Source organism: Hyalella azteca, unplaced genomic scaffold (assembly GCF_000764305.2).
Source record: "Hyalella azteca isolate HAZT.00-mixed unplaced genomic scaffold, Hazt_2.0.2 contig6127, whole genome shotgun sequence".
NCBI classification, from domain to species: domain Eukaryota; kingdom Metazoa; phylum Arthropoda; class Malacostraca; order Amphipoda; family Hyalellidae; genus Hyalella; species Hyalella azteca.
The window spans coordinates 344,339-359,258 of record NW_025936295.1 but is presented as its reverse complement, the minus strand read 5'-3'; the positions used below and the strand labels follow the sequence as shown (position 1 = coordinate 359,258).

The window sequence follows — 14,920 nt, the reverse complement described above, 5'->3', positions numbered from 1 at the left end:
CTTCAATATTTCTCAATTTATGGGGACTTTTACGAAATTGACATCGCTAACAAAAGTAAAAATAAATATAATCTATGTTAGCTGGTTTAGATGTTGGAAGTACTTCAATTGAAATAGTAGCCCGTCATTAATTATGACAAAATCATTTCAATCATTATTATTATCTCTGGCAAAATTAGTTTGTTGTGATTTCCTGAGAGTAGCATCAGAAACACGTAAGAAATCGTAAGCGGAAATGAACTGCTTAAGAATCCTCTTTAGTGGGGCAAAACAGACGTCGGAAAGTCGGATGTGAAGCTCTGAATTGTGAGCCAGTTTCTAGAGAAAGAAGCTCTGCTCGCAGCTCATGCGTTGAATTGCACGAGATTTTTTCCCGAGGGACCAACCATGGAAAACCAAAAAATCCAGGTGATCTATGGCGGTGGTGCTTAAGAAAGGCTCATTGGATCAGACCGACGGGGCGCTTAAGATCTTTTTAGTTTCATGAAGAAAATTTTCGGTTCCGGTCAAAAGCTGCGTTGTTGTCGACATTCTTTTGTGAGATGAGATTGACTTTGGTAATGGTTTGTGATAAACTTATCGATGTGTTAGATAGAACCGTAAAGCTGAATATTAATTTAAATATCAAAGGTAACTATAAAATATGAATCAAATTCAAACAACTATCGGATCACCGTGAAATATTGAATCACCGTGTAGATCAAATATTCGTCAATTGAATCTGATAAATATCATGTTCCTTCACTGGCTATTATTTTTCTCGCCGATAACAAAGATTGTATGCTTGAACTTTAAAAAATTATCGACAGAGATTGTATGCTCGAACTTTAAAAAATTATTGAAGTATAAGAAGTGACAGAAAGCATACAGCGCTTTGTTTGGATAGCTTTGCCTTGGTTGTTCGTTTCAACGCCTGATCCAACAACACTCGTTTTTTCAAACAAAAGGCGCTTCGTTGAAGTAGAATAAATATAAGATTTTTTTTTGTTTACGTCTGTTCGGAAAAGGCTTTTTCATAGTTCTTTTAAGAAGTGATTTTTGTCGACTTTAAATACCTGAGTCAGAAAACCGGTATATACAATCCTATCTAAATTTATGAGCCTGCTCATTGTCATTCCAATGAAGTTGATTTTACGTTATCGTTTATCAGTAGTTAAATTTTTTCAAAATTTTGTTGCTTGAATATTGAAATCATGATTCCCGGTTGAAAACTGAATGGTCAATGAAATGATGTTCAGTATCAAGTTTTCGAGAATGTGAAGTAACATTCAAAAGTCGTGGATGGCTGATGCAGTCTCAACTCATTCTGAAACAACGTTCCTGGATTCGTGAAATAACCATCAAGTTTCAAAATTGATATCTTTTGTAGTCAGTTTTAAAAACAAATTATAATTAACAAGTATTAAGCGAATGAAGAACTCGAATGTAGAACTGACTATACTTCAGTGAACGAAATTATTTGAAGAAAGTGACATGATTGTTTTTCATTTATCAAATATTTTAATCTAAACTATTGTTGAATATTATATAATTACTATGGTGTGATTGAGATTGAAAACCACTGAATGAATGAACATTATTTCTGTTATTCATTTCTCTTATGTTAACATTGTATCAGAACCCATCTCCGCGTGATTGATATACAATTAATTCTACCAGCTGAAATATGACTTTTTTTCTAATCTCAAGTCAAATAAATAGTCAACAGGAATATTATTTCTTATCACTTAACGAAATATTTTCTCAAAGTGATACAGTGTAGGCAGAAAAATAAATCGCAGATGTTTATTAATAAACGAACTCATTTTATACCTAAAATTTCCAAAATTTAGATAAATTACTTCATATTTTTCCAAACATGTCGATTTAAAAAACAATATCGAGATTCTTCCATTTCTCTCTCGCTCTTTTACTAAATTCAACAAAACATGATCAAAGAATTTAAAAACCTCGATCTCGGCGCGATCAGGTGACAGGTTTTGTGTGGTGGTTCAACAACAGCGCAGACTCCCTGGAACTGCCAGGAGACACTGGACGTGGTTCCAGTTTTCTGCACTACACTCCAGCAACTGATTTGGACTACGGGACTCTGCTGTGTCTCGCACGCAATGAAGTCGGCAAACAGCAAGAACCTTGTACCTTCCAGATAATTCCAGCAGGTCAGTACCTTCCAGATAATTCCTGCAGGTCAGTACCTTCCAGATAATTCCTGCAGGTCAGTACCTTCCTGATAATTCCTGCAGGTCAGTACCTTCCTGATAATTCCTGCAAATGAGAACGGCTGATGCAGCAATTGATTCTGGGCATCATCCACGGGGCTGAGTTTTGAATTTCGTATTGTATTGCATATTATAAACAAGGCTATGCTGTTTTTTTTAACTTTTGCTGCACTTTACTTTTCGTTTTACTCTTTACAAATTTTAAAGTTAGCGAAAAAATTAAAATTTGCGAGCAACGTTCTATGAATAAAAAATTAGGCTATATCGAAAATAAGTAAATAAATAAAATGCTAAATTCTATGTCATCCCTGCCTTTTTAAAAACTGTTAAATAAATAAATAAAATAATATATTTGATACCGTCACTACCTTTGTAAAACTGTTAACAAAGTTAAATTATGAGAATATTACCTTGGAATTCTAGGAACTAGATTGTAAATTCTGTTGACTTGAAATCCAAATATACGAATTTAATTGTAATAAATAAAATATACTCGTTTATAAATGATTAAAATTCGTTTAAATTTAATGCTTGCAGCTAATAAAAACAACATTATTATCTGCTGGACATGATTTGTAATGTCATATAACAATTACTGAATCAATTTTGCACGACCACAAAATCTAAACGTTATATTGTTCATTTGCAAATTTTCGCATGAAATAAATTGACACTATTCATTCAAAGCCCACACCATCATACTTTTGAAAAATTTCAATATACTAAGAAATAGAAAACCAAATTTTCGAGTATGAATCTCCCGCTATTCCAACCAACCGCAAATTCCGCAGTTGGAGTACACCATCAGACTTTTGAAAAAAAATATCAATATAATAAGAAAGAGAAAACCAACTTTTCGAGTACGAATCTCCCGCTATTCCAACCAGCCGCAAATTCCGCGGTTGGAGTACACCATCAGACTTTTGGAAAATATCAATATAATAAGAAAGAGAAAACCAAATTTTCGAGTATGAATCTCCCGCTATTCCAACCAGCCGCAAATTCCGCGGTTGGAGTACACCATCAGACTTTTGGAAAATATCAATATAATAAGAAAGAGAAAACCAAATTTTCGAGTATGAATCTCCCGCAAATTCCGAATAGCAGTTGAAGTAGAGCGGCGATCCCAATTGAACCCTCTTCTTTTTTCAACGACTGTTTTTGTTCGGTGAGGCATCGGAGGTGAAGAGACCTGCAGCTCACACTATTCAATGCGATTCAAAGAAGTCCAAATCTCGAGCTCGGTACATTAAAGTTGTTGCAAATGATGGTCGCGCTCAGTGCAAGCGTATCGAAAACGTAAAATATAAGTGGAACAAAATAAATACATAGGAGGATTTCTCGATGACTGTAGCCATGAGTACATAAGCGAAGCTCAACACTGGAAAAATATAACTCAGTACTCACTGCAGTGAGTGACAGAGAGCGCATTTTCTCGTCGAAGAAAACGTGAAGTCACGGACGGACAGACGGACGAACGGACAGACGGACGGACGGACATGGCGAGCACAATAGTGCATTTATTCCATAAATCAGAAAATGCGCTAAAAAGAGAGTGAATTCAAAATTTTTACGTCTAAACCAGTTATAAAACTCAATGTGAATTTGATTTTGCCGTTTAATTTATTTTATACTGATTCTTTTCAGGGGATCCGCCTCATGTTCTCAGTTGTATATCTCCTGTGGATAATAATGTTGCGGCAAGAACTAACAAAACTGTAATAGATAAAAGATAAATTGAATCGGGTCACTAAAATATATACTGACTAATACATACTGAATAATATGTACAAAACCTCACTACAATATATGTACACTGAATATGACATAATGTATAACACGACAGAATATGAACATATATGAAAATGCTCTACACAAACGTACACTCTGGAACAACGTGGGTTCTGAAACACGAATGAATCATCGGTAAAACTTATTATCCGTATTTAGGCTCCGGATATCGCTGGATTAAACTCAAATATAATAAGAGAACGTAATATTTATAAAACATCAGTGAGGTAATTTATAACAGACGAATGCTTATCACTGCACTATTAAATTGGCCATGAATCCATTGTTTGGTCTATCATTTTGTTATCAATGGAAAAATCTTCAAAGCTGGACAAGGAGAATTAGGATGCTGTTCAAACTAATTCGATATAATGCAATATGAAATATACTTTAAGACGCGTATATATCATAAGAATGCAGAAAATAAGCGTAGAACATTATCAAAAGATTACGATTGTAGAATCGGATCCTTAATCTAAATAAAAAACACGCAAGGTCTTTATGCTTCGACATAATTAACTGGAGATTGCTGGAGCGTATACGTGAGGAATTTATTATTGAATAAATAATCCCATATTAACTTCACAAACAAAGCCAACAATTATTGTGAATTCATTAATTTCAAAATTCATTTTCTGAGTTTTATGCAGTGCAGTGGTTGCCTCTCTAACATTTATAATCAGTATATCGCTGTAATATAATTATCTATATTTTTATTAAAATCCCGAATATACAAGCAAATTCACTATAATTAGTTCTTTTTTTGAGTTAAATCGAAATTTTAAAGCGATTTCTGTGTGGTCCCTTCCATATGTTTTATAATTAAATTTATATGTTATCAATTATAATTTGTTCATTTAACACACATGTATAACCTCTAACCGTAATAAATACATTTTATTTGGCTCTTTCACTAAATATATGTTGATGTAGCCTCCAGTAATCAATTTCTACTACTCAACTCCCACTGTATATATCTTGATATAGTCTCTAACCCAAATTAATGTCTACCTATTTAGCTCTATCACTGAATATATCTTGATACAGCTTCCATTAATTAATTTATACTACTTAACTTTCTTTGTATATATCTTGATATAATCTATAACCCTAATTAATGTCTACAATTTAGCTCTATCACTGAATATATCTTGATACAGCTTCCATTAATTAATTTCTACTACTTAACTATCTTTGTATATATCTTGATATAGTCTCTAACCCTAATTAATGTCTACTATTTAGCTTTACCGGAGGCGCCTACGAACTGCACTTTAGTGAACGTGACCTCAAGTAGCGTATCAGTGACATGCCTATCGGGATTCGACGGTGGCCTGCCGCATGTGTTTGTTTTAGAGGCCTACACCACCAAACCTCACCATCTCTACGCAAACATCACTGCCAAAGCCCCCAAGTAAGTCTATCCCCAAGCTGGCAATACTAACCCAATATCCAGAAATTTCAGAAGTGATCGATGGACGAATCGTGGCATCGACTGTGAATCATGGCTCGAGACCAGAAGGTGGCAACAGATTTTTCACTTAAACACCCAAAGTGATCGGATCGTTTTGAGCTTATCAGTTTTTTTCAAAGCAGTTCAGTGACATTAAATTGCTTCCATTAGCCATATTGAAATTTGTTATATGGAGCTGGCTTCACTTCATGTGAGGCAAGTTCTTGAGTAGCGCGCTAAAATTTTACAATTCTAGTAAAATTTTTATTATCGTTGTATTTTATCATTTGTTGTATTTTAACAAACGAATATATGAGAATTGAGCGCATTTGTGAAGGGAAAAATTGGAAAGCCAGGAGCTTAAGTTACGTTTTTATTTATGAAATGTGACGAATGAAATGAATTGTATTACCTACCGGATTATCGGTGAAAATTGCAAAATTGCAAATAAAAAGGTTAGAAATTATTCAGTGGAAAGTTCCAAATGAGGTCAGTATATAATTTATAAAGTTAAGTTGTTCTTGATAGAGAAAAGTGATATATACAGGGTTTGGGCGAAATTACGAACATTTTATCTGCGAGAAAAATCGAAGTAGACTTAAATAGTTTTGATTTTGATTCAATTTTCCAATGCGGAAAAAATTAAAAATGGATGACGTAATGATAAATCTAAGTTTAAAATTCCAATGCTATAGAAATTTAGTCATCTTAATACATCGGTAATTAAAAATCTCAATACATTTCTCAAAAAGAATTAAACCTGTTTGTTACTAGTCCCGTCTTATAATAAAATAACTCCATGGCGGGTGCGTATTACTTCGTTTCATAATCAAATCAAGTCTGAAATAAATGATGCACACTCTTTCTGTCAATTAAAAAACTGAATATTAATGTCGTTGCAAACATTAACGCGGAGCTTCAGGCTCAAAAAGAATGACAGTTAAATAATTAATATAAAAAGGACAGCAACCTCGAGTTTGCATCGGTCTGAACAGACCACAAAAGATACATTAATGATATGCAGTCTCGCTCTCACATGACACGATAACGCTGGAACGCGATAGAATGGCCGTGGACATCAGTTAATATTATATCTACAAACCTTCTATTCATCTGTCCAAGGTTCCAAGTATCAGGCCTATCCGGAGAAACCGAGCTGCAACTCATCGTTTATTCAGGGAACGCTAAAGGCAGGAGTGGTGGAGTGGCCAGACTTGTAGCCAACACTCCGGAGCTGCCGGTGAAGCAGCTAGAAACCCGGTTAGATACAGGTGAGTTTCGATGCATATATAATGAGTATTACAATTTATGATCATAAAAAACATAACATGGTCATTAAATCATGTTTATCGTCGACGCGGAAAAGAGTCATTGTAAAATCCTAACGAAAAATCAGTTTCACGAGGAGAATGAGTCGGGCAAAATCAATGTACTCGTACATAACATGGTCATTAAATCATTTTTATCGTCGACGCGGCTAAGAGACATAGTAACATCCTATAGAAAATTCAGTTTCATGAGGGGAAGTAGTCGGCCAAATTCAATGTACGAGTGTTTCCGTTTGAATTACGGAGAAAAATATGTTACCGTTTCATTGTAGAAAGACGTTTGAAATAGGTAACCCGTTCGTGCTTTTGTAGTCCACAAGACAGAATCACACGACTGCCACACGGCTTGAATTATGGAATTATTATGGATTCAATACATTTTCAATCGATATTAATAGACTTATAGAACAACTTCTCATTTCATTGGCAATTTACAAAAATATATTTTTATAAATATTGACCATGGTGTCTCTTTTAACGATAGCTTAAGACCACATTGAACGATAAACCAGCAGAAGATTGAAATTTGAAGTTGCGCTTCTTGATAGAATTTCAATCCAATTTTTGTATAGGTTATGTACATTCGACTTTTTTCAATGACCGTTATTAAGCGTCCCGTTAATTGGCATAGCACAATTTTTTCCAGCGAGTCTGAAACTGTGTTGCAGACAAAGCAACAACTTTCAAGGAAGCCACGTGCATAAAGATTGATAAATTTTACCCGTTCTTACACTCACAAAGGTTGAGTAAATGCTAATAGTGAATTAAATTATCCCCGACTGTTAATGGGCATTCCGCCATTGGATAATATTCTGCATTCCGTCATTGATGAAATTTTTTGTATTCGAGTTCTCTAAAGATGCTTTTGGGATTAAAACGAAGCAGGAAAGTTGAAATGGAAAAAAATGTAAAGTCAAAGCGAGCCTTGTTGTTTAAAACGTGTTATGAAACGCGGTCATGAATTAGTTACCTATGTAAAAATTTTAAAAATTACTATAGTTATAATTAAACTATTTCTAAAAAAACAAGTGAAGTTAAATTAAGATAAAACTTAACAAAGATGCTCACTTTTATCATCTACTCTTTTAGACTTGACTTAAGGAGTAACGAGATGGCATGACGATGAAATACGTGATGCAATAGTTTGAAACAAATTATTATACATAAATTTATAAATTACATTATTATTACCAGTGACAAACAATGATCATTTTTCTTGGAAAACAACAAGTAAAAACGTCCAATTATTATACATAAATTAATAAATTACATTATTATTACCAGTGACAAACAATGTCACTGGAAAATAACAAGTATCATTTTTCTTTGAAAATAACAAGTAAAAAACGTCCAAAAATGAGAGCCATGCCAAGACGTGTACAGACTTACTTACGAAGGTTTTATTATTCATCAGACGCAGGGTCGCACTCTGCCCAGTCTCTGCTCGGCGTGGTGGCGGGGTCGGGGCTGGTGCTGGTTTTGCTCTGTGGAGTTTCTCTATCTCTGGTCAAGGTGGGCGATGATTGAATGACAAGCAGCATTTCTTGCTGACATATTTGTTGTCAGCCAGATTCCGTGCTGGTTGAATGAAAAATTTTCTGACCATAGTTGTTGTCAGCCAGATTCTGTGCTGGTTGAATGAAAAATTTTAGACTGCCGACGAACTATGATTGAATGACAAACAGCATTTCTTGCTGACCTAGATTAATTTTGTTGTCAACCAGATTCCGTGCTGGTTGAATGAAAAATTTTAGGGTGCCGACGAACTATGATTGAATGACAAGCAGCATTTCTAGCTGACATATTTGTTGTCAGCCAGATTCTGTGCTGGTTGAATGAAAAATTTTAGGGTGCCGACGAACTATGATTAAATGACAAGCAGCATTTCTTGCTGACCATAGTTGTTGTCAGCCAGATTCCGTGCTGGTTGAATGAAAAATTTTAGGCTGCCGACGAACTTAAATAAAGTCGGAGTATCGAGGGAGTTTTGAACAGATTTCAAATTTTAGTGATGCATGTGTTAAAGATTTGAGCTTAATTAAAATTCGTTTAATTGATTTTATATGGAATTTTGAATCGAATTTTGTGGTTGTAAATGATAGCGGAAAAATATGCGACCACCAATACGGTCAACTGGAGAAGATTGAATAACCTTTAAAACAATATAAATATTTTCTGGGAGTGCAGAATTATGCATTCCATTTTTTTAAAACGGTTGCAGTTCGGTGACAGTCATCCACTTAAAACTAATGGCAAATTTTTCTGTTCTGTCCGTCAGATTCAGTGTCGCAAGCGCCAACGGATGCAACACACTTCGACTTCCGAAGAAAGTTTGAAGCAGCCTGACAGTGATGTTGCGTGTGGCGTAACTTCTCATGATGTTACTTCACATGTCTCTCACTTGTCGAAAAAGGCTAACTTAAATGATGGAGAAGCTTCCACAGTTCCTGATCTAACCTGCTTTGTCGCGATAACCTCGGCGAACACTAACGATGCACCAGCAGCTTCTTCAAATAAAAAGTATCTTCTTCGAGCAGCATCAACATTTTCAATTCCATGTTCAATGCCACCAGAAGCGAAGGCCATCCCAAGACCCGATGATGAAATATTCTGCCAATCTCATCAGCGTAAGAATTTGTGCAACTGGCAGGAAAATAATCGAAGTTCAAGTCAATTGACGGCGTCCGCACACCTTACCAGTCATTTGCTACAGATACAGCCGGAAAAAGAGTGTGATAGAACCGGAATAGATAGTGAAGAATATCGAGCTAATATAATGGCAAGCCAGTCACGGGAAAGCAAAACTATCGCCGCAAGTGAGTACCACACGCTGCAGTTCAGACCATTGATCTGTGTTGTATTTATTGATAGAAATATGTTTAAGTGTTAGTGTTTGCTATATGGAATACTTTTCTTCCTTGCATTAATTTAATGAACTATCATTATTTTACATGAATTTCAAGAAGAATCGCACCTAGAATTTAAAAGCAAAAAAAAAACCTAGAAATGTCGCCTAATATTCATTGAACATGTTTCGAAAACTAACTCCATCTTTAATTTAACAAATTTATAAAATACAAATACAATTAAATTTAAAAATTTTTAAATACACGGAAGAAATTAAAACTAAACTATCGAGAAACCCCAATTAAACATTAAAAGCTATCGATTTACAATTTCAATCGGAAAAACTGTACACCTTATGAACTGTGAACTGTGCGCATTCAATCAGAGCATTGCGACGCTACTGTGTCTGAGAGTGACTGTGTCTGACAGTGACTGTGTCTGAGAGTTACTGTGTCTGAGAGTGACTGTGTCTGATAGTGACTGTGTCTGAGAGTTGAGAGTGACTGTGTCTGAGAGTGACTGTGTCTGAGAGTGACTGTGTCTGAGAGTGACTGTGTCTGAGAGTGACTGTGCCTGAGAGTGACTGTGCCTGAGAGTGATTTCAAGATATTCGGCTCTACCTCATGCTGCTTGGATTTATGGGATTTGGAATCGCTGCATATTTTTAAACGGAAACCTTGTCAACGCGTCCAGTTCTTTTCCTCTTGACCTTGTAAATTTATAGGTTTTCATTATCCACTGTCGTTTCTTGTGACTTACGTTTCAATCTCTATGTGAGCATTTAAAATTTTTTCTAATATTTTTCATATATTCAATGGAAATTTTTAAAGTCGAGAAGCAGCAGGTCTCAAAAACAATTTCAATGAGATATTGTGACTTGGAATTTTCGTCACCTATAAATTCTTGGTTTTCTGAAACCTGTTTAATAAGCTTCAAATATGTGTCTCTAAAAAAACACTGACTGTGCCGATTACGTTATTTGGCGCCGGCCTTAAAAAATTAACACTCATCTAATAAATTGTCCTTTTTTTCATCATCAGGTCAGGATGCAATGAGCCAGTATCAGATTCATGGGCAAGTTTCAGCCGCCAAAGACCTTGTAACTCAAGGTACTGAGACCGTCAACGAAACGGGAAGCTATTCCTCTTGCACACTTCCAACAAGATCGTCTCGTGCTCCTGCCGAAGCGTCAGCTCAAACAAGAGCAAAGTGCTCATGTTCTTTGCAGATGCAAACCCCTTGTTCTTCGCAGATGCAAGTTTCTGGTTCTTTGCAGATGCAAGCCCCTGGTTCTATTTTGCAGATGCAAGCCTCTGGTTCTTTGCAGATGCAAGCCCCTGGTTCTATTTTGCAGATGCAGGTACCTGGTTCTTTGCAGACGCAAGCTCCGGGTTCTTTGCAGATGGAATCACGTTGTTCCTCGCAGGTGCACGTTCTTTGTTCTTCACCGATTCCGGCTGAGCAATGTGTACACAATGATGTGTTGGCGCCCGCTAAAGAAACATTGCCTCGTCGAGCGCAGAGACCGGCAGCTAAAGAACAACATCCAACGCCACCGCCGCACAAGAATTGTCAATCCATCGCGGTGCTCGGAAACTCGAGATTGCGCGTCGGCACGCAGCTCAGGATGTCCCATCACCCGCACGATGGCACTAAATGTTCGAATTATCAGGTGAATTTTCAGTTAGAAGACAACTGAATAGTATTTAAATTGCTTGTATGGCTGATTCATGGTTTATGGCTGGAATAATATCTCAATAATGTCATTCTAATAAACGAAAGGGTTTCACAGCGCCACTTTTTGTTAAAAAAACTTTCATAGCAAAGAAAAATCGTTATTTACAATGCTCACAATTCAAGTTGCAGAAATCATTCGCATTGATATATTTTTCGATTTATTTCAAGTGGCGGTCAATATTGAATTTCCTGTTGAACATTTGAGGTTTTGTCGGCAACCGAAAAATCCCATCCGTGCCATAATACTCAATTATGCGGCGTTAATAATGCGTTTGGAATAAATATTAAAGCTTTGATGACTATTGTCGAAGATGTGTAAATTTTAATTTTCGATTTTGTGGTAAATATTTTCTATATATATTAATAGATTTGAATTAAAATGATTTATTCTATAAGTAAAATTTTCGATTCAACTAAAACATTCATACGAAAAGTGTTCAACCCGAGACTGCAGGCATCCAAAAATTATAAGCTATTTTTTGTTCATTTCAGGACGACGTAATCGCACCAGCCGAGGAGTTCCAAGATCCTCAGCCCGCCAGATCAGAGGAATCAGAAAGCAGCTTATAGTGATGAACAGTTACCAGTCTTGTCTTATCTTGTATATATTCATGGATAAATGTATGAGAAGTGTACTGTATTAGGTGACAATAAGAATGCAGCTCATAGACAAGTTCATTTGAGGATTCAAATGTTTTATTACATCTCATAATGCACCACAGTTGAGCAAAGTTTTAGCAGTTTTTCTCTTTGAAAACGAGTTTGGTCTTAAATTTGGGGAAGTGAAGCTGTAGCCCGTACTCATTTAAATAATTACTTCCTTGATTTTGAAGTATTACCATTATCATCTTTTTAGCGAATTTTCTCATTTATGGAAAAAAGGCGCTATTGTGCTCGTCATGTCCGTCATGTTCGTCATGTCCGTCCGTCCGTGACTTCACAGACGGACGAGAAAATGCGCTCACTGTCACTCACTGCAGTGAGTACTGATCTAATATTTTTAATATTTTTGTCACAAGGAGTGAACCTCACCCGGTATTGGCATTTTTTGGTGTATTAATTATTGTTGAAATCCTGCATAAAACATGAATGCGCCGTCGATGAGAAAACTTGGATCAAATCGATGTATACGATCCTAACAAACGGGTTTTCATGAACAATCATTACTCATACAAGAAAAAAATAATTTTCTTATCACTTAGAAATACGGATATTTTTTGCAACAGAATTGGACTGAGAAAGTTTCGATCGTTCATATAAATGCATGACCAAGAACTCCACGGCAAATCTACAGTGCTCTCTATCTCTAAAGTACTATGGGCGGCAAGTAATATTATGTATTAGTATATATTATATTAATATATATATATATATTATATTATATATATAATATATTATATTAATATATATATATATTATATTATATTATTGCATATAACCGTAGTTTCTGAAATTATTATGTACATATTTTCATTGAAGCAAGACCATTAATGTTCACCAAAGTCTTACTTACGAGACTCGTTCAAGTTCAATCGTTTCAAAATTTAGTTTTGATATTTTCATTTTATTGCCGTATAGCCAGCAAAAAAATCCGATTTGAATTGGGTAATTACATGTATTTTTCCATTTTATTTTTTCGAATGAATTTATGTTGGCTTTAATTAGAACACGAATAGCTAATGAACGACGCTGCGTTATAAATGATTGGAAATGAGTATATATGTCGTAGGCAAAAAAAAATACTGTTTAAATAAATCATTGATTTGTGATCTTAATGGAGGATAATTTATACGATGACGTTTGATGATAATTAACGATCATTGTCATCATCAAGCAGCAACATAGGTAACAATTTTTGACAATCGACTTTATACAGAATCTAATTCAACTACATTGATATATTGGGCCAAATAGCATGAAAAAATTACAATAAAAGAAACGGTGATCGATGTATTTACTCCAAGAATGTCGCCGTACAGAATTTAAACAAGATGTATTCTAAATTTAATACTAATTTCCTTTACATTTTCGGACGAGATTGCTGCTATCAAGGATTGGAATGCATTTCATTGCTTCTCTGACATTGTTGAGATCAAAAGGCGACCCTTTATCTCATCGTCTGCTTCTAACAGAAGAACTTAATTTGGTGGAGCTTTGTAGAACTGAATAAATAGTTTACAAATTAGAAGTGAGAGAAAAAAATCACAATTCTTCCAACATTCCGTTGCAGAATTGTAATCTGCAAATGACAAAGATTAAATTTACAGTTACGAAATAGTTTTCAATGGCCAACGATAATGAGTTCAGCCACAAATATCGCCAGAACCCACGATAAATCAATTAATAGAATCCGCACCAATTTTAAACTTCATTATTTTAAAAAATGCGATAACCGTGTTATAATCATCACGATGTGGAAAATGCTATCTGTCCAGTCTCTGACTTGAAATTCGAAGATGAGATATTGTTAATGAATTACATGGCTTAAATTTCATCTTGTACATTCCGAGAATGAATTTGTAAGCATTTCATGAATAGTTCCGTGTACATTTTGTTCTTCTTGTGATAAAATAAATCAATCAGTATTAATTCTTTCCAGCTGAGATTAATGTAAAATCAATTATGCTAATCAACATCATCGACATCGTCGCCCATGCAGAAAATTTTTATCAAAATTAACTGTCGCGGTACTATTTTTCATAATTAGTTAACGTTTTGAATTAGTATTTGATACCAATATCTTTCAGCCCTTCATATATGTACTGCATTCTTTGCTCTCTGAAATTGTTCATATTTAGATCGAAGATATTCACAAGTAGAATTTTTTTTCTGAATTTTAGAAACTATTTTTCATGACGATTCAAAGCCTCAATACAATTTGCTTCAAAGCTTTCATTATCCCCAAGACTTGATAAAATCCTGCTTTCCCCGCTCCCTCTAGCCGCATCAAAACATAACGTCAAATTGCTTCCTCAATATACGTTTACTGAAAATTAGACGCTTTAAATTATCCTTCCGCATCGGAATACGCAAATCTCCAGAAAAATAGGTTCCTCAATATACGTTTACTGAAAATTAGACGCTTTAAATTATCCTTCCGCATCGGAATACGCAAATCTCCAGAAAAATAGGTTCCTCAAAATACGTTTACTGAAAATTATACGCTTTAAATTATCCTTCCGTATCGGAATACGCAAATCTCCAGAAAAATAGGGAGTGATATCAAAGTTTAAATACTTCGTCTTTTCCTCGGGTCCAAGAAATGGGGCGAGCTAATTTCGCGATGCATTTTCGGAAGATATGCCAGATATTTATTATGGTCTGTTCAGAAAAAGGAGCTGCCGCTGCTTGAAAAAGTACATATGCGTGAAATGGAATGGCGCACTCTACATTTCCCTCGAGAAAAACTATGCTGCGACGATCTTAGGATTGCGTCTTCGGCATGGTGATAAACGCTAATGGCAAGTGAAATTCTAATATAACCATTAATTGTATAGACGGGTACCGCAGTGAAATTTCATTCATAGAATAATTAAGCAGCGAAA

The 14,920-nt window shown here is 35.2% G+C and overlaps 2 protein-coding genes across 2 annotated transcripts in view; both read left to right on the top strand.

The window, feature by feature from the left end:
- Positions 1–10,965, top strand: part of LOC108669010 — a gene marked incomplete at its 3' end in the record, with an annotated part of 33,007 nt that extends 22,042 nt beyond the window's left edge. The window contains exons 12-17 of the mRNA XM_047880742.1: positions 1,970–2,159; positions 5,256–5,424; positions 6,586–6,734; positions 8,206–8,303; positions 9,070–9,607; positions 10,679–10,965. Coding sequence (XP_047736698.1) covers positions 1,970–2,159; positions 5,256–5,424; positions 6,586–6,734; positions 8,206–8,303; positions 9,070–9,607; positions 10,679–10,965 — 1,431 coding nt within the window. The remainder of the gene's footprint in view (positions 1–1,969; positions 2,160–5,255; positions 5,425–6,585; positions 6,735–8,205; positions 8,304–9,069; positions 9,608–10,678) is intronic.
- Positions 10,955–11,954, top strand: LOC108669009. The gene is made up of 2 exons (XM_018156294.2): positions 10,955–11,310; positions 11,868–11,954. Exons 1-2 carry the CDS (start codon positions 10,966–10,968, stop codon positions 11,943–11,945), a joined length of 423 nt encoding a protein of 140 aa, XP_018011783.2. The 5' UTR covers positions 10,955–10,965; the 3' UTR covers positions 11,946–11,954.
- Positions 11,955–14,920: the final 2,966 nt, after the last annotated feature.

What these genes read in the sequence shown, in the direction of transcription:
- LOC108669009 (XM_018156294.2), top strand. Translation starts at nt 10,966, where the DNA reads ATGCAAGCCCCTGGTTCTATTTTGCAGATGCAGGTACCTGGTTCTTTG. An exon ending in CTAAATGTTCGAATTATCAG is followed by an intron (nt 11,311 to 11,867) that starts GTGAATTTTCAG and finishes TGTTCATTTCAG; the next exon opens with GACGACGTAATCGCACCAGC.